Genomic DNA, 20,310 nt, shown 5'->3' with positions numbered 1-20,310 from the left:
GGTGGTTGCCAAAGGCTGGGGATGGGGGTGGGGGAAATGGGTGAAGGGAGTCAAAAGGTACAAACTTCTAGTTATAAAATAAACAAGTCACGGGGATGTAATGTACAGCATGGTGACTATAGTTAATAATACCGTATTGCGTATTCGAGGGTTGCCGGGAGAGTCGATCTTAAGAGCTCTCACCACAAGAAAAAAAAATTTTTTGTAACTATGTACAGTGACAGATATTAACTGGACCTATTGTGGTGATCATTTCACAATGTATACAAATATTGAATCATCATATTGTACACTTGAAACTAATGTAATATTATATGTCAATTACACCTCAATAAAAAAAAAGTACATGGCTTTGTTATTTCAAGGAAACCCAGGATGAAAAATTAAACAGGAAATAAAATATATATGTAGGGAGTGATAAATTGTGTTTAATAACATGTCAAAGTATGCACGTGTGACTTTCATCTTACAGCTACTTAAAGGGAAGACTGAGAAAGATGAAAGGGAAGAAAAAGAGATGAGGGTCAGAGAAGCTGCCTGAATCTTGTCAGGGCAGGGGTCTCCAGATGAGCAGAGGTTCCTAGGCAGGCAGTAGAATGACCTGGGAGCGTCCACACATCGCAGACCATCCTGAAGATCCTAATCCATGGAGAAGTTTTGTGAGGTTTGGGTCTGTTAGGTAAACCACTGCTCATGGCCTCATGGACTGTTCCCTGCGGAACTCCACAAGGCGCCGTTCACATCATAGACGACGTGAGTGTGTATCTCTACCACTAGAGGTGTGTATCTGTCCTGTTCACAGGGACCTCAGAGAAGGTCAAGTCCACCCCAGAGGGTCCAGCAGCACTCAGCAGCGCACGAGCCCTGGGGCCCGTTGGCTAAGTTTCAGGAGATGAGGCCAGCTCCCTGCTCACCATCAGCAGAGACTGTGGTGCACGAGGCTTCTGGCATTCTGGAAAGGAAGTCACAGGTCCTGGTTTTCAGAGGGTGATGGAGAGGGGGTACGTAGGCTTCAGTCTCTGCTTCCATGAGCCAATAGTTGAGAAGGAATCTGGTGTGGAAGAAGGGGGCTGCTCGAGGCCAAGCACTACGCTAGGCACGTCAGTGTTGAACGTCCGCAGTTACCCTGCAAGGAAGATGCTGGTGGCTTAGTGAAGGCGAGTCATGTGCCCTGTCAATAAATGCGAAGTGAGAAGTCAAACCAGATCTAATTTCTTCTCTTTCCTTCTCTCAGGGGAAGACTGCACTCCCACCCTACCTCCGACTCCAGAGAAGTCAGTGTTCCTATCGGGCCTGTGTCATACGGGACTTTGTTGACTGTGTTAGGGGTGGGCACAGCTCTGCAGACACAGTGGCACAGCGGTGAGGCTGGGGGACTCTGCCAGCCCTGCCTAATCCCACACGCATTCCCGACCTGAGCCTCTCCCCTCCCGGACCCTGAGATCCCAGCAGGCCAAACACATGGTGCTCAAGCCAAACGTGTTTCATACTGAATAACAGTATAATTATTCAGAACTTTATAATAAACATAATAATAATAATACTATTATTATACTAATTATTATAATATTATACTAATTATTATAATGATGGTATAATTATTCAGAATAACCCTCCAGAATCCACTGCCAGAAGTGTGATCAGTGCAAGGCAGGGCTGGAGGAGGGTCCTGAGCTGGAACACAGAACTTACAGGGCTTTCTTTGAAAAACAAGGCCGGTATGATCAGGGGGCTCGGAGGAGCGACCACACACTCTACAGCTCAGCCAAGTGCTGCGTGACATGCACTTTTGGGAGCAGCCCCGGGGAGCTAATCCTAAATAAGAAACCATAGAATTGTAGAAACAGCGCCCCTCAGACATCATCCAGTTTGGTGGTTTTAAACCCTGGATGAATATTAAAATCACCAGGGACCCCCCACATACTGCTAGTGGGAATGCAAAATGGTGCAGCCACTTTGGAAAATAGCCTGGCAGTTCCTCAAAAAAGTTAAACATAGAGTTATCATCTGACCCAGCAATTCCACTCCTAGGTATACGCCCAAGAGAAATGAAAACATGTCCATGCAAAAACTTATACATGAATATTCATAATAGCCCAAAGGTAGAAACAACCAAAGGACCATCAAGTGATGAATGGATAAATAAAATGTGGTATACCCATACAACAGAATATTATTCAGCCATAAAACGGAATGAAATATTGAGCCATGCTACAACATGAGTGAACCTTGAAAACATTATGCTCAGTGAAAGAAACCAGGTCACACAGGGTATGATTCCATTTATATGAAATGTTCAGAATAGGCAAATCCATAGAGATAGAAAGTAGATTAGTGGTTACCTAGGACTGGGGAGGATGGGAGGGAAATAGGGAGTGATTGCTAATGGGTATCGGGTCTCTTTTAGGAGAGATGAAAATATTCTAAAATTCAATTGTAGTGATGGTTGCACAATTTTGTGAAAATACTAAAAACCATTGAATTGTTTTTAGTCACAGTTTAAATTGGTGAACTGTATGGTATGTGATCTATATCTTAATACAGCGGATAAAAAAAAATCACCAGGTAAGATTTTGAAAACTATCAGTATTCAGCCCCTACCCCAGAGCAGTTACACCACCGTCTATCTCTAAATCCACTGTGTAGCCAGGGCTGAGAACTACTACCTCAGTCCTACCTCCTCATTTTGCATATGGGGAAACGGGGGCCCACTGGGGGAGCGAGGTGACTGGGTCACACAACGGGTAACTGGCTGAGCCCGGGCCACAATCCAGGACTCCCGCCTCTCTGCTCACTGTCCCAAGTGTTGCCCATCTGCCACATCTTCCCATCTGCCTGGGCTTCTATCTAAGGCAGCAAAGGCACTCATTGGGAAAATCCCAAGACCTCCCCAGAACCCTACTGCCTGGGAGATCCTTGTGTATACATCTTGTCTTCCCAACGATACAGTAAACTCAGTAGGAACAGAGACTGTCATGTCACATGTTTTCGCATCCTCCATCGTGCTATGAAAAGTGCTAGGTACAGAGCAGGCGCTCAACTAATACTGGTTAGACTGAAAATAAAATTAAATATTTGAGTACCAACTCTTGTTCCTGGCACTGTGCTAGGCACCAGGATGAAAAGACAAGTGAGAGGTTGTCTTTGCCCTCAAGAATCTCACTGCTGAGTAACAAGTCCAAGGCAGCGTGATACGAGCTTTGATAAGGGTAAGAAGCAGAGAGGCACCCCACCCAGCCTGGGGAGAAGCCAACAGGTTCTAAGAAGACTTAACATGGATACCGTGAGGGCAAGTTCTCACTTTTTTTCTGAAATGGAGAACCAGTTGTCCCAACATCACCAAAGGAATAATTCTTCTTTGCCCCACTAACTTGAAATGCCACCTTCTACATGTGCCCGTCCCTTTCCTGAGTGCTCTCAGGTCCATTCTCTGCTCTGCCTTGACCTGCTCTGTTTCCAAGGAAATGCATTTCCCAGGCTCGCTGCCCTCAGGCTTCTATGTACATTTGACCAATGGTAGGCACTGGCAGAGACTGGAGGCTGGGAAAAGGTGATAAGTCAAGGTATTTCCTCCCCGTCTCTTTCTGCTTTAGGTGGTGTTTCCAGCAGTAGCTGTGAGTCCCTGTGGCTCCAGCTCCCACCAGACTGGCTTCCTGTGGCCCCAGCTCTTGGGCTCTGGAACACTGCCACCTCTCTTTGTTCCTCCAGCTCTAGGAGTGATAAGCAGATTCTAGTGTTGCTAATTTCTGGGCTGTCCCCATCCAATTTAGCGTCTTAGTTCTTCATCACTTGTATGACCAATTCCCTGTATTAAATTCCCTCTGTAAGAAAGGCCTAGAATGGTTTCAGGTTTCATGATTGCTCATGACTAATATACAATAAATACCTGTGTCGGTTTTTGGATTCTTCATATTTTCATTGATCTATTTATCTATTGCTAAACCAGCATCAGATTGTCTTAATTACTTTCTATATATATATATATATATATTTTATATCTGATAGAACAAATCCTGTCCCCTTTCCCATATAATTTTTCTTTTTCTTTTTTTTTTGCTTGGCTATTATCATGCACTTACTCTTCAAGATTACTTTACAATTCAAGTCACTACTAAAAAAATCCCATTGGAATTCTGATTTGGAGCATTAAATATTATGGATTAATTTGGGAGAATGTATTCATAAGGAATTTCTTATCACTTATTATCATTTATTCAGATCTTTTTAAACATCCTTCAGTCAGAATTTTTAACTTTCCCATAAAGGTATGGAAAATATCTTATTAACTTTATACCAAGGTATATTTTAGTTTTGTAACAATTGAAAATGAGATCTCATTAATTATTACATTTCCTCTAATTTTTTACTACCAGACATATAAAACCACTGACTCGAGGATATTTCTGCCTCTGGCCAATTTGCTGAATTCTCTTATTAATTGGAATTCACTTGTCAGATAATCACATGAATTTTGTTTCTTCCTTTCCAGCATTTATTCCTTATTTTGTTTTCTTGGCTTATTGCATTGGTAAGGCCTCCAGAATGATACTAAATATTAGCAGTCATCCTTGTCTTATTTCTGAAGTGTGTAGACTATCTAGTGTTTCAACATTAAATGTTGGTTTCTGACAAATTCTACTTATCAGGTTAGAGACAGTCCTTCTACTCATAGCCTACCGAGAATCTTGAAAGATTAGCATGACTTATTCTGAGCAAATCCATGCTATTCCTAAGTAAACACTACTTCCTTTACTAAGTGCTTAAAAAAGAATCTGTTCTCAAACTTTCCTTGGTATCACTATCAAGCTTATCAGTCTAGTTTTTTAAATTCATTTTTTGAAAATCTGTATGACATTTCCTTGTCTTTTCTTCTGACACTTCCCCAAGACACCATGGTTTTCCAAAGCGTACTGATGCTGATTCAGGAGTGACATATACAAATTTTCTCAGTATTCTTCAAGGCCATTATTCTGAGCCTGAATTCTTGACTTAATTGTAAAGCAGTAAAATATTTCCTGACTACTCTCTCTCTTATCTTTGACTTCAATTTCCTTCTCTTTGTTCTTTTCACCTTCTGCAGTTAGTATATTGACTGGCTTCCTTGTTGAAAAAGAGAAAAGCAAAACAGAAGTTGAGCAGCTGTGCTTCCATCCTGTTAATCTCACATACCATTCTCAAGAATGGCTCTGTTGGGGCCGGCCCCATGGCATAGTGGTTAAGTTCGCACGTTCCGCTTCAGTGGCCCAGGGTTCACGGGTTTGGGATCCTGGGCATGGACCTACACCACCCATTAGCCATGCTGTGGTGGTGACCCACATATAAAGTAGAGGAAACTTGGCAGATGTTAGCTCTGGGCTAATCTTCCTCAAAGGGAAGATTGGCAACAGATGTTAGCTCAGGGCTAATCTTCCTGAACAACAACAACAAAAAGAATGGCTCTGTTATTAAACTGTTCATCTTTTTGCTCCAACCAAAGTGTGCATCTATTAAAGTCTTTAAAAAAAAAAAAAAAGATCTGTGCCCCTTTGTTTTTGATTATACGTTCTACCTTCCTTTTCTTTAAAATATTGTTTTAAATTGTGGGCTCTGAAAACCTTCCTCTTTCAGATTATCTATGTTATATTCATAGCCCATGTGAAAAATATTCCCTTTTATATCTACCCTTTCTTTGACATTTTTGAAATCTGATCTGCTAAAGATTAGAATACATGGAGGATCAAACCCTGAATTCCACTCATTTCATATTAATGATTCCAAGAAGTCAGGGTCATTTTCTTCCAAAGATCTTGTCTTGAATTTCCAACCTAGTGTTCCTTGCCGACCAGAATTAACAACATAATACCAGCTGCGTTTCTTCTACCTTCCAAACAACCAAATCATCAGCCAGGAAGGCCAAGAAATCAACAGACGCACTGCTTTTAACAGAATGCCAAGGTCTGGATGGCCAAGAAGTCCCCCATAGGTACTGCACCAGCTTGAAGTCTTTCTTATGAAAACATAATGAACATCCTCTGTCCAAAGTCCTCTGGCATCTTCTCTGCATTGCTCACTGCACATGTTATGTGCTGCCTGTACTCAGAGTTACTCTGTTACCTATTTATGGTATACGTCTTAACATTATAGCAGGGTTCCTGGAGGCAGGAACAGCTTTTGTAGTCCACACAGCAGCACACAAGTTCTCTCAACACCTCCCAGAGGAGCCTGGTTGGGGCAAACTGGCTCCTGTTTTACTTTAGCCTAAGTGGGGACAACTCCATATTCTAATCAGAACTAAAGCACCAGGGAGATGGTGCTTTAGACAAATATCTCAGCAGAGCTTCCCAATTGATGGGCCTCAGAAGAGTTGCAAGTGGGTGGAACCATTTATTCTCTCAGTCCTTGGAGCAAGTGGACAGGACTAGGGGAGCCTGGAGCCTCAAGCAGCCCTGTCTGCTTACCCCAGTGTGCTATACAAATATATCATTTTCTATGTGTGCCAAGGACAAGAAAAAGTTGGGAAGCACAGCCACTAGTCCATAGTCCAGTCCATCAGCCTGGAACTGTGGCTCTCCAGTTGGGACTCTCTTAGCAGAATCTACTCAAGTACCATGTTTTTACAGCAGATGGTGACAGCCAGAATCACACGTTCTGACTGAACACTGGTACATTAATCATGCTCTCTAAATACAGAGAAAAAAACCCAAAGCTAACATTTTTGAGTACCCAGCACTGTGCCATCTATTAATTTATTTAATCTTCCAACAACCATTTGAAAAAGAGACAATTATTATTATCCTTATTTTGCAGATAGGGTAACAGGAACAGAGAGACTAATTAACTTTCCCAAAGTCACACAGCTAGTAAATCACAGAGGCGGGATTTGAACCCAGGCAACCGGACTCCAGAGCCCTCTGCTCTTAAGTGCTAAGAAAGACTGCTTTGCCCTGTGGTTGAAAGAAGTAGTAGAATGATGTTAAATGAACGCTGGTTGGCACTTAGTTGTGGGTTTGCTGCCAATTAGCTATGTGACCTTAGGTAATTCACATCTCTTATCTGGGGCCCAGACACTGCATTTTTGGACAAACATTTATTAAGCATTTATATGCCAGGAACTACAGCTCAGTGAAACAATTTGATCTCTACCATGTCTGACTGAGAGATAGAAGGTGCATCATGAGAAACCATGATGGTTGCTCATCATGGTTTCCAGGATACCCGTCACTTATTTCAATTTTAATTTAGAAGAGACTAAACAGAGTGGGTCATTAAAGCAACATATTGCTACAAGTTCTTGTTGAATTAAGTGTGACCATACTATTCTGCAGTAAGTATATTTGAAAAAGTGTACCTTTTTCATAATGGGTTTGAGAAGAAAATTGTATCAACATCTTAGAAATGTGACACATTACGAATGTTAGGTCTATTAATTAGGGATGATTTCTTACAGTAGCTTAGCGGTTTTATTTTGAAAAAAAAGCAACTAGAAAGAAAAGATGTCCCTACCTCATTTTTCTTGTCTGAAAAGGTCAAAATTACATTTTTTTGCTGTGGTCTAGATTCCTTTATATAGACTACCAATTGGCAGAAGGAAACTTTCCCAATTTGTATTTCTTTCAAGACATTTTCCAAGCAATCAACTTGGAAATGTCTAATTCTAGTGTTAGCATAGGTGAAGTCTGAATCCATACTACATTGGCAACTCTGGTTTTGATTAGTTTATTAGCTACCTGGAACCAAAGATGGCACCTTCTTCAACATCAATTCCTGGTGCCTGTTACAGTAGCTGGCACAGCAGAGAAGCATAGTAAATATTTGTTGAATGAAATGTTGTAGTGCATTAAATTTTAATTCTCCCTAGGTAATTTATCAAGTGTCTATTCATAAAAGCTTCACTCTGGTCACGAATTCCCCAGTTGTTCCTAACATCACACTACATAGTCTCTGCAAAACTGTGGAGTAAAATATTCCAGGTCTTTTAAGGTCTGGTGGTAACTGAGTCTCTGTCCTGTGAACTAGAGAAGGATACGTGCCTCCATCTTTTTTTTTTCCTCCTCAAAGCCCTAGTACATGGTTGTATATCCTTGTCGTAAGTCCTTCTAGTTCTTTTATATGAGCTGCCGCCACAGCATGGCAACTGCCAGACGAGTGGTGTGGTTTCGTGCCCGAGAACCGAACCCGGGCCACCAAAGCGAAGTGTGCCCAACTTTAACCACTAGGCCACCAGGGCCAGCTCTCTGTGCCTCCATCTTTAGATGGAGTTTAGAGTTTAGAATTTTCCTTTGGCGAAACTGCTATTAAATGGTTTCAATAAATGGCTGTAAGCAGATAAGCGGGCCTTGAAATTTTTCTGCCAGAAAATCCATTTTATCCTGATGTTATTCTTGCTAAGTTTTACAGTAGCTTTCTAGTTGTCTATGAGGCACCGAGAAGCGGAGAGGAAGGCTCTGTAACTTTGTGGTGAGATCTAGGATTTTAGCAATTCCAGACCAATTTTCAGGGTTGGAGTCCAAAGAATAAATATTTCATGAGCTCATTTTTGCACAGAGGCTCATGACTAAGAGTTTATTCAATCTCTTTCCTGCCTTATAAAAGAGTACTGACATAATATAGTTGTTTTCCTTTCCAGCATTCACTTCTAATAAACCTACTAGTGCTTTCCCTTCTTGTTTCTTACAGATTTTTTTTGCCTCTTATTTCTGCATTCTAGTGCCCACTCTTTGCCTTAAAGGAAGATTTTTTTTTCAGCTGGGTAGCAGCATTAACAGACTTGCCCCTAGCCACTGCTTTAAATGCATCCCCTAAACAGTATCATACGGGAGCCCTCAAGGAACAGTCAGACAAAATCATCATTGCCACGAAAGCACAGCTGCCCGTGTGTGAAAATAATGTCTAAAGAGTCAGTTCTTCATCACCCTTTGCACTTCAAAAGAACTACAGCAGACTCAGGCATGAGCTGCAAGTGTTATTTTTCCACTCCGCAGATGCCATCCACCTCACCCAAATGAATGAAATTAAATCATTATTCATTCCAGAAAGAAGTTCAGGCTAGATGAGTAAAATGCATGCTCTGTTAAGGGCAGGTGTTAGATATTCTAATTGCACAAGATACTAGCGTGAGTGGGAGCTGGTGCTGAACACTGGGTACGAGTTCCTGAGGTGATACAGATGAAGGTTAATCTATTTTGGTTTTCATTAGTGCTTAAAAATCTCCTCCAATGATCCTCTCTGTTCCCTGATTCTTGTAGGTTTTTCAGAAGCTTCTATTATAAACATCCTTAGCCTCTGAAGCCATACACTGGGCCTAATTTTAAGGGCTTGCTTAATTGCCTTTAGTATAGATACAGTGTCCCTTATTCAGCCATGGAATGAAGCTGGTTGCACCGTTAGCATAGCAACACCTCTGGCTTTTGAGGTCTCAGCTGCAGAATGTGGATATTGAAACCATTCACCATGCAGTAGGGGATGATTAGGTAGGTTTCTGCGGGTTTCTTACAACAGGAGCCTACGGGGATGTTCCTCTAATTATTCTAACCCTTTTTAATGGATTGCCTAGACTACAGTAGTTGTGGTAAAGTCTGCAGCCTTTCCTCCAATAAATCCACTGCCGAGTCTTGGGATGCGGCTGCGATTTTACATCCGCTATATTAGAATTTTAATTGTAACTGAAAGTAAACCCGTCCTTCCTTGATCACATGCACTAGGGAAATTCACAATGTCTGAGTGGGTGTATAAGAAGTCCGAGCGGAATAAACTCCCAAACAGGAAAGCAAACATGGATATCAGAAATCAATTCCTCTATCTTGGCTATTTTTATGTTGCCCATATTCCTTTTTGGGATCTCCAGGACATGGTATCATGCTGATTGTTACCTAAACTTCTGGAAAGCTGCTTTCAAAAAATGTCTGGTAGGGGCCAGCCCAGTGGCGCAAGTGGTTAGGTGCACGCGCTCCGCTGCGGCGGCCCGGGGTTCACCGGTTTGGATCCCAGGCGCGCACCGACGCACCGCTTGTCAGGCCATGCTGTGGCAGCGTCCCATACAAAGTGGAGGAAGATGGGCATGGATGTTAGCCCAGGGCCAGTCTTCCTCAGCAAAAAGAGGAGGATTGGCAGATGTTAGCTCAGGACCGATCTTCCTCACACACACACACACACACAAAGTCTGGTAAAAAAAATCAACTCTTCCCAGCCTTCCCTTTCTTTACTATTAAAAGGCTAAGATGACATGATTAATTTTACCTCATCAGTCTGATTTTTATTAAAGAGGATGACTCAAGAATAGGGGTTCCAGACATTTTACAGAAAACTGGAAACAAACGGCATTCAAAAAGATGAAAAGGTGTGCAACCTTGCTTATAGAGAAATGCAATTAAAATGGAAATTCTGATTTTTACCCATCAGACTAACAAAGGTTTAAAGAAGCTAGCTAAGGCTAGGAGCTTGCTTCCTGTGGGATCACAGAAGCCCTGTCAAATGGCTGGTGTGTGTGGCGTAATCAGGTGGAATATCTTTGGAGGGAAATTTCATTAGGCAATATGCAAATGAAATATGCACATACCTTTTACCCAGCATCTCTACTTGTAGGGAATTTATTCTACAGACAGATTTAAGTGCATAAACAATGTACATGGACAGCAGCAACACTGTAATTTTAGAGCTCTGAGGCAGCCTGAATGTCCATCAATATTGACTGGGGTAAATAAATATATGTGCTTGTTTATATCTAGAATAGGTCTAGATTGACAAGAAGAAATGCTAACAATGTTTGCCTCTGGGGAGAAAGAGGGAATTAGGGAATAAGAAGGTGGAAAGGAAAAGTAAGTTTTAGATATTTTTATTTGAATTTTTACCACTGTCTGTATTACCTACTAAAAAAGTAAAAAAAAGCACAGTCATTCCGTTTATGACTTTCTACTTAGTCTCCAAAGAGTTAAAAGCCTTCTCTGCTTTGTATAAGATGAAATCCCAAGTTGGGACAAGTTGGGAACTAAGCAGATGCTGTTTCAATTCCCAAAACTTTTCAGTCCCAACTGTACCAGCAGAATGGATTCTGTGATCTCACCAATTCCTTCCTCTTGCCAATTTTGCCGTTTGCAGATGGGAAAGTATTGTCCACATTCTGCCTGGACAGTTATTTCTTAGTATTCTCAGACAGAAATATCATTTCTATTTCTTTTTATCCCCTCTCAAAAGATCCCCATGGTGTTTCTGCTCTTAGCTTGTTAGTGTTTCAGAGATATGTCTTGATATATTGTGTTAACCCCCTGCCACCTGATCTTTCCTTTGGAACCAAGCCCCCTTTTCATTGCTAAACTTAGACCCGTACATCTCAACCCATCAACCTATGAGATATATCACTCCTTGAGCTAGACTTTGAATCTCCTGGTCCTGTTTCTCACCACACGGACTGCTAAGGCCTTAAATCTCAAAAATCACTAAAAATTGCTACCAGCTAGCATCAAACATTGTGCAAAGCATCTTACGTACACAACGTCATCTCCTTCTCATAACAGCGAGATATTGTTCAATTCCATTTTGGGACGAGGAAAATGAGACATAGAGAAGAAACTGGGCAAAGATCACGCGGCTAGTGAGTGGCAAAGTTGGGATGCAAATGGTGTGCGATTCCAAGGCATCCACATTTCACCCAGTCAGGCAACTGCAAGGCTCCTGCCCAAACAGAATCACCACTCACACTGGATCCCACAGGCGTTCTCTCATCAGCTTGCAACGTTCTGCCATTTTGCTTCTGCAAACTTCCACCTCTTTCTCCACCACAGGCTCTAATCTTGGCACAGGTCCTTAGACTGGTGTGTGTCCGTGCCCTATCCTTCTCTAGAAGTTGGAAGTCACGAGCCCCTTGCTTTCGGAGGAGAGCAGAACAATGACATACACTTGGCTTGACAGACTTAGGGGAGGGAGGTTAGGATGAAATTAAGCCATATAAAGAGCCACTAGAATTCTCACATTCTTCTGCTTCACTATGGGCCTGAGGAAGTGCAAAACTACCCCAAGCAGACAGATCTGGCTGCTTATTATGTATCCATTTAGTTTTTAACATCGTATCTACATAAAAAAAAATAGTTGGCCTCTAGTTAAAACTGAGACATTACAACAAAGGCAAACATAACTAGATAGCAAGCTGTGCTTTTCCAAAGTGAAGCCCTGCACCTGCCCACCTCAGACTCTCTTGGGGTGTCTGTTAAAATGAAGGTTCTTAGGTCTCACCCCTGACCACTTAACTAGAGCTTAGCAATCTCCATTTTTAATAAGTTGTCCAAGCAATTCTTTGGCTCCCTACCTTGCAGGGAAATGGGCCTATTCGCAGAATTATTGAGGATTTTTTGCCTAGGCTCAGCTGAGTGTCAATTTCACCTTTGTTTCACCTTTTAGATACCCCCAGGGCTTCTTAAAATGCACCACCTTCCATGTGCAAAGGGGCTCTCCTTTCCTTAACAGCAGCATGCTTTTTCTCTCTCTGCCCCCTTTGCCTTGCCTTGGCATTTGTCTGTTGCCTCCTGTAGTGAAATGGTGGAAGCAAATCATCGTAGGCCTATTAAGGGTATTCACCTGGTACTTTTGGAAGATTTGGTCCATCAGGGAACAGACTTAGAGCCAGCCAAGTTTGGGAAATATTGATCCAAAGGGATCAATATGGCTGCTCAAGGAGTTCTTTGATGAGCTCAGATCTTAAAGAACTAGTTAAAAGCTGGAAAGTCAAGGGCAAAAAAAGGATCTATTATTAGTTGTGTTCAGAACAGGACCAAGGAGGCTGGAGTCATTGACCTGGAAGGATGGTGCAATATTAACAGGCAAGAAAAACAAAGAACTCCCACACTGTCCTTATTCCTTCGTCTTCACTGTTAAGGAGAACCATTTCAGTAGAAATGGCAGACCGAGAAATGAAACAAGCATGAGGGTTCTGCAGGCCAAGGTGATTACCCGGCATGATTTCAAGGCTTCCAGTCCACATGAATTACATCAATCCGACGACAGTGTCAATTCACTGTTAGACATTCTGAGGGATCACAGAAAAATAATGGATGCTACAAGACCAGTAAGTACCTGAGTTTCAAAAATGCAAAAAGCTAACTCCATTATTATGGAATACCGAGCTTGGTTTTGCTGACAGGTAATACTCCAGAAGAAATGACTAGCTTGTGAGCTCTGGGGAAGGAACCAGTGGATCATCTCAGATGAGTGGTTCACTAAGAAAAATAATGTTCCATCTCTGCTCCTTTGAAAAGGGGACTGTTGTTGAAGGAATGCCTGCACGGACAAGGCTATGAACCTGCTGGAGGAGGGGTGGTGAGGTGTGGAGGGTTTCTAGACTTCTGGGAGGTGGAGGGGGACAGGGCTATTAGCTCACTGGTGACGGACAAGGTCACTAGACCACTGGTGCACAGGGACAGCTACTGCACTGGTGGTGGTGGTGGTGGGTGGCTTTCTACTTAGTAACTGGATTTCGATGTAGGGAACTCTTCAACACGATCTAGTAATAGTCTCGTGAAGATGTGGACCAACAGGGTCCCAAATGGAATGATCAGCAGTGAAGCATTAGAGCACAGGGGTGGAGAACACTGGCTTTGGAGTCAGAATTCTGACTTACCACCTACTGGCTGTGTGACCAGGTGCAAGCGCTTGGTTAAACCCTAAGCCTGAGCTCCCCCTTGTGTGAAAAGGACACCACTCACCTCACAGAGTGGTCAGGAAGATATGTGAAGTGACATGTAGAGTTAGAAGCACACGACTGTTAGCCCCTGTATATTACCGTGGATCAATGTCAACCTACCAGGGTTTCCAGTATCACACGGCTGGACTATCCTCTGCCCTGCTCAGCATGATACCAATGCCTTAAATGAGAACACCGGAGATACAATGAATAATATTCACTTGAAGCAGCGGAATCCAGAACGTACGTAGTGGACAATGTCCTACTCAAAATGCGATGCCCCAGACTGGATACAGTTGTTCAGATACCTTCGGACCAGCTCAGAGATGACGTATTATTGCCTGCTATCTGGTTAGATGTTTCCTTTACAATGAATGCAGAATAATTCATTTGCTGAGCACACATTCATTGAGCACCTGCTCTCCATCAGGCACGGGGGAACAAAGGCCATATAACACAAAGCTCGTACTCAAGGAGTGTACAGGCTCCAGGATGAGATGAATAAAAGACGCAGTTTTAATACAAAGTAGTGAGTGCACTGTTGATATATACGGGGGCTGGAGGGTAGCAGTGGAACAGAACACAGAAATGAACCGAATTTGCAGAGGTGAGGGGAGTCAGAGTCCCCGGGGGAAGACAGCATCTGAGCGAAGGCTTAAGGGATGAGCAGGAGTTGGGCAAAGGGGATGGGAGCGACAGCATTCTCGGCAGAAGGAACAGTATTTGCAAAGGCACAGATGGGGGTAACAGCAGGGAATGGAATGCCAGGAACTACATTTTGGTGTTGTACGAGTTTAAACAGGAGGATGAGAAAAGCGGGGAAAATATGCTGGCTAGAGCAATATGCCACAAGCAGATAGCAGAGGAATTCCATAGAGGAGGCCTTGGACTTCATCCTCTGGGTGATGGAGAACCCTGGCAGATGTCAAGCAGCGCAATGACACAATCAGATGGTGTTTTAGAAAGATCACTCTGTGACTGTGAGGAGAATGAACCTGTCAGGAGAGACTGGAGTCAGGGAGATCAGTAAGATCACCTCTCGCCCAGAGAAGATGCTGCTACAAGCTCACTGTCAATAAGGGGAGAGGAAGGGCTAAATACAAGTACCAAGGAGGCAGAGTTGAACAGACCTGGGGACTGCCTGGAAAAGCGTGGCAAAATGGAAAAGAGCTGTGGATGATGTATAAATGCTTACCATGGTTAAAAAAGAGAGAATTCAGACTGAAGCTTTTTTGTTTTTTGGATTTTTCTTTTGGTAAAAGAGGATGGATTTTTGACATGTGGAGTTTGAGGTGTTCATGGAATATACAAGTTGAAATGTCAGTCTAAAAACTCACAGGAGTCGTCTGAGTTGAGAGAATGGCTTCCAAGTCAACAGCACTATAAAATCATGACGGGATGAGAAGACCCAGGCAGATGGTGACAAGCAAGAAAAGCAGTGGGGAGGATGGCCCCCTGGAAAACACCAATATTTAACAGGAAGACAAAAGAAGAGGCTGTTACCAAGACAGAAAAAAAAGTCAAAGGGCAAGACAATCAGGTTATCACAGAGACCAAGGGAATAGAGTTTCAAGAAGCTGTGAGTGAGTGATCACCACTGTCAGATGGAGTGGAGAAAGGTCCACTAAGTGGAGGAATGAAACGTGTACCCTTCATTTAACAATTAGGAGGTCATAAGATTACATACTGGTTAGACGTCTTGGTTGCAGACAACTGAATCCACTCAAGTCACTTTAAGCAGAAAGGCATTTATTAGACGGTATTAGACAGTGTACACAATCTCCAGGAGGCCCCAGACACAGGTTTGGAAGTCTTTCTGCCAGGAACAGCAGCAGCAACCAGGACACACACCCACCCTCACCACAGGACTGTTATAGGAGAAACCCCACTGCCACCTGGGATCAGGTACTAGAACCTTCACTGGAGCAGCCCCAGATGAAGAAATGCCTCAGCCGCTGTGCCTACAAGAAGAGCCACTCTTTCTAAGTGCAGCCTCATTCTACGATGAGTTTGCTCCATGCCACCTAACTGAACGCTCACCTTCAGCCTTCCAAATGGCACTTCCACCGTCCCATTACCTACGTCATCCACAAATGATACTTCTGCGCAGCATAAAATGAAGATGGAGTCAAAAAAGCAAGAGTAATCTTTATTCCTTGGAACCACATTTGTAAAAATGTATCAATAAGATTAATTGATACATTGATACATTTGATACATTAAAAGATTCAGAACACATTTATTTGTATGCAGCACATACACCAACGATCAAAACATCTGCTAAAATGGAATACACCTGTAAACACGCATCTCAGGGAGCGTCTATAGGTGATCAACTCCACTGTGCAGGGCATGCAGTGGATTCCCTCCTTCTGGATATATTTTTGTGGTAACGAAACAAACAGCAGATTTTAGCAATAAAATATCTCAAGGGATGTCAAGACATTATTTTTAAAGGCTTAAAAGGGTCAAATTACAATTACATATATAAAAATGGCACAAGAATTCATTTCACAAAAATACTAATGAAAAATATCTCAGGCCCATCTATCAAGAGAAAAAATGTTTGACTTGTGGCTTGAAATAGGGACAAATAAATATTTTGGTACTAGCTCTACCCTAAAAGAAAACTCATCGATTTCTGGTTCTACAAAAAGACTATGCAATACCCATCCTATCTTACTCTACAGAATGTTTTGGCACAACTTCATTAAAATCTGATATGCTTTAATTTGAGCCATAAATGCATCTAGGATTGCATGTTGCTTTTTAAAGGAGTGAAGTCTAAGGTAAAAACCAACCCTCAAATTCTACAAATCCTGACAGTGTGTATTCATCATTACATCTTCTGAAATCATGCAAGTTAGCAGCACCAATCATTAAGACGTTAAAAAATTATTCTTGTACTTGAGCAGCAAATTCTATCAAAACGATGCTATGCAATTTATGATTAGTAAAATCTCTAAAATTCAAAGTGGCTAAACTGCTTTAAGATATGAAATTCAAAGTCTCCCTGTATTTATATTACATCTAACAAGGTATATACTTCATTTAGCTTCTGAAAAGGGTAACCCCCTGTTAGTGAAGGGGCTACTGCAGTTTTCCTAGGAGATATTTAGTTGGAATGTCCTCAGCCTAAAAATATTAAATTTTAATAAATCACAGAATTTTAAAGCTGGAAAGGACTTTGTCCATCATTTACTTTAACCCAATCTTTTCAGATGGGCAAAATGAGGCCAACAAGGGAAATGGCTCGTCCACGGCAGAGGCTGGACCCCAGCAATCTCAATCCCTACCGGTGTACTAGAGGGTACTCTACGCAGAGCTGTCTCCCCAAGTTTTCCTGGTTTTATTTGGTCCCATTCATTAAATAACAAAGAAATATCAAGTACATAGCAATACGATAAACATAGACTTTTACTGCAATTTTAAAATCAGAATATCAAAATTATTCCTGAGCCTTTAACTACCTTCATTTTATTGAGAATGCAGTCAACAGTAAATTATGACTAGCTATTGTGGTTTTTTTCAAATATTTACAAGGACACTGAAAACACCCTTCAGAACTATTCCTTAAAGACACTTTGACAGACACGTCCACGTGATGCCGAGACACTTTTCAGGGGATGTAATGCAACTATGATGGTGCATGGAAGTAAGATGCTTCAGTCTCTCAAAGTTCAGTCATGAGTTTATCTCGATACATCATACTTTGCATTCCTCCTAAGTTCTTCTGGTTCTGGTCGTGGACATAATCGAGATGGCTGTCATCTCCACTGGCCGACGCTTTCCAATGCGGCCTGTCATCCTGAAAGGATGGCCTGTTTTGTTTGCAGAGTGAATGGTTAGTGGGGGAATGGAAGACAATTCAGAAATGTGAGTGAAAACAACACAAGCGCAAAAGAGGCAGATGGGGAAAACCATGAACCACGTAAATGCGGATGGCTTACAAACCGAAATGAATGGATTTTCTACCGTACAATACTTTTACAATTCAGAGGCAGGTGATCTATCGACTCTTTCCAAGTTGAGAAAAGCTCTGTCTATGGCTGTGCCATCATCCCTCAAAGGGTGTTGGAGGATCAAGTCAGAATAGGGAAAGCTAAAAGCTAGGTGCAGGGGACAAAGGTTCCCTTCCTATGAGACTTCTCAGGGCTGCCATCATGCTAGGGTACACCACGAACGCCTTACGCAGCATTTGCCCAAAGTGTTGGACCAATGGACTCTCTTTTCCTGGGGTGTCTCAGGTGGTGCCTCTCTAACTCCGGAAAGCCTGACAAAACACAAAATGTTAGGCCCACACCCAGAAACTCGGATCCAGCAGGTCTGGGGTGGGGCTGAGAATCTATATCAACAACCAGGTGGGGCTAATGCTGCCGGGCAGCAGGGCCACCTGAGACTTTACGGCAGCGTAAAGAGAGAAGCATGGTCCAGGGCCGGCCCGTGGCTTAGCGGTTGGGTGCGCGCGCTCCGCTGCTGGCGGCCCGGGTTCGCACCGATGCACCGCTTGTCCGGCCATGCTGAGGCCGCGTCCAACATACAGCAACTAGAAGGATGTGCATCTATGACATACAACTATCTAGGGGGAAAAAATAAATAAATAAAGGGGGAAGCATGGTCCAGCCTTCCCCAGAACTCCCGCTGTGAAACGCTGGGCTAGACCTGCCTCAGAAGGAAACTAATATGATAAAACAGGCAATAAGAAGTGTTAAATTTTGTATAAACTTACATCAATCTCTTCTGTTTCTCATGTCTGGAAAATAAGCTGCCTTTGCAATCTAGGAACACGTAGTTATTACTGCACTAGTCTAACTTGCTTTAAAAAGTGACATGAATACCAAGTGTTCATGATAAAACTGCACTGTCGTCCTAAGGGATCCCCAACAAACTCGGTAAGGACTGGCAAGAACTGATCGCTCTCCTCTGCCTTGTTCTAAATGGATTTATTTCCATCACTCCATTCGCCGTACTTTCTCAAGAAGTAAGGCTAGCAACCTCACCAAGAACTAGCTTTATGCAAATGGAATTCACCAACCATGTTTCTAAAAGAGCCTCACATATGAGCGCCAATTACGACTGATCTAAATTCAAATCTTAAAAGGAACGTTTGCCTTTACAAAGCTGGCATTAAAATACTCTCCAGCCTCACTAGAAACGTAACAAGGCAGGTGCCCATTAACTTAGGAAGGATCGTGGTAGGTTAGGGCAGAGGTGAGTAAACACAACCCTGAGGCTCCATCCCATTCACCGTCTATTTCCCTAAATCAGTTTTCTCAGCCTTCACTTACCCATTGTCTGTGGCTGCTTTCAAGCTACAGTGGCAGAGACGAGTAGTTGTGACCGAGACCACAACCTGAAAATATTGACTATCTGGCCTTTTACAGAAAACATTTACTGACCCCTGGGTTTAGAAAAAGATCCACTGCCACAAAAAACAAGTCCCCACCCCACCCCTGAAAAAAATCCTTTCAAAAACCCCACAACAAAAATCCCCAAGCATTAGTCACATCTTTAGCAAATGAATTCTCAGGACAGGAAAACGTTACTCAGAAATTTTAAGTAACATTTCAAACACAGAACCAAACCAAAAATATCTGAGGTTAGAATGACCAAAAAACCCGCAAAAACCAAAAATAAACCCACCCAATTCATAAAGCATAACTTTCATAAATCTGGACACATTGCTGGCTTCTTTTGCTTTGCAAATTATTAATCCTGCCATGACAAGGCAACACGTAACAGTTGTTTCTGATGCAGAATTTCAGTTAACCACCGAGTAGAATTTGAGCTCTTCCAGAGACAAGGAGAACTTGGGAAAGCAGCTCCGTGAGCGCCAGCACTTACCTGACGTTCGGAGAGTGAGGGTGCCACCGAGGCTGGCCGGGGTGGATGTTAGCATGATACTGAGGCTAGAAATAAAACACCAGACTCGATTACTCGGTGACCTTTTGATTTCAATGGTCTTCATTTACTTTCTCTTTTCCTGGCATCCACCTGAGGGGCCGTGAATGGAAAGGCTAGAATAAACCCTGGCTGGGGGAGCGAGTATTTCTCAGGAGGATCACGTTTCCCCCATGACAAAGGCTGGGGGACTGGGAAGCTGCCCTGGGAAGAAAGGTGAAAGCATCTGCTTTGAGAGGGTCCCCTAGAGCGCGCAAAATAGGCAATATTCATCTCTCCCAAGGGAATGGACGGAAGGTGCCAGAAAAGATGGGGAGAATGGCCAGCAATTTCTTCAGAAACAATTTTTGTCATTGCTGAAAATGACGACAACCGTGCCTAACAGTTACGTCTGCACAGACAAGGACTGGTTGAGGCCGCCAGAGCAGCAGGGTGGTGGGTGGACTCTGTCTTTCTCCCCTTGTTGAAGCAAGAAAAATAATTTTCTAAAATGGGATCCACAACAAAATACCCAAAAAACCCCAAAACCATCCAGAGCACTTAACTATCCTGATAAAACAGAAGGAAGGAATCTGACCATTTTAAGATGACAAAACAGATCCAGACTAGTGACTCAAAACGACCCGGGTTTTGATGATGATGACGAAGATGAGACGGGTCTGGCTGGGAGCGGGCTGCCTATTCGCTTCTGGCCTGCAGAGGGCAGCAGTCCTGGACAATGCCAGAAGCCATGAGGCTTCTCAAGGCTAAACTTTCTACAG

General features: G+C 42.8%; 1 protein-coding gene across 6 annotated transcripts in view; it reads right to left on the bottom strand.

Annotated features, from left to right (window-relative positions):
• The window catches only part of EPB41L4B (erythrocyte membrane protein band 4.1 like 4B), a 137,384-nt gene that overhangs the window by 45,864 nt on the left and 71,210 nt on the right, over positions 1-20,310 (bottom strand). For 5 of the 6 annotated variants that reach the window (XM_087419336.1, XM_087419338.1, XM_087419339.1 and 2 more), the window contains exon 15: positions 19,493-19,557. In XM_087419336.1, coding sequence (XP_087275462.1) covers positions 19,493-19,557 — 65 coding nt within the window. Of the gene's footprint in view, positions 1-15,776; positions 17,470-19,492; positions 19,558-20,310 lie in introns of those variants that run through there. The other variant, XM_087419341.1, reaches the window with a different exon arrangement.

Source organism: Ceratotherium simum, chromosome 29 (genome assembly GCF_057802395.1).
Source record: "Ceratotherium simum simum isolate JZ-2026a chromosome 29, ASM5780239v1, whole genome shotgun sequence".
In the NCBI taxonomy this organism is placed as follows: Eukaryota; Metazoa; Chordata; class Mammalia; order Perissodactyla; family Rhinocerotidae; genus Ceratotherium; species Ceratotherium simum.
This window is presented reverse-complemented; position numbering and strand designations above follow the sequence as displayed.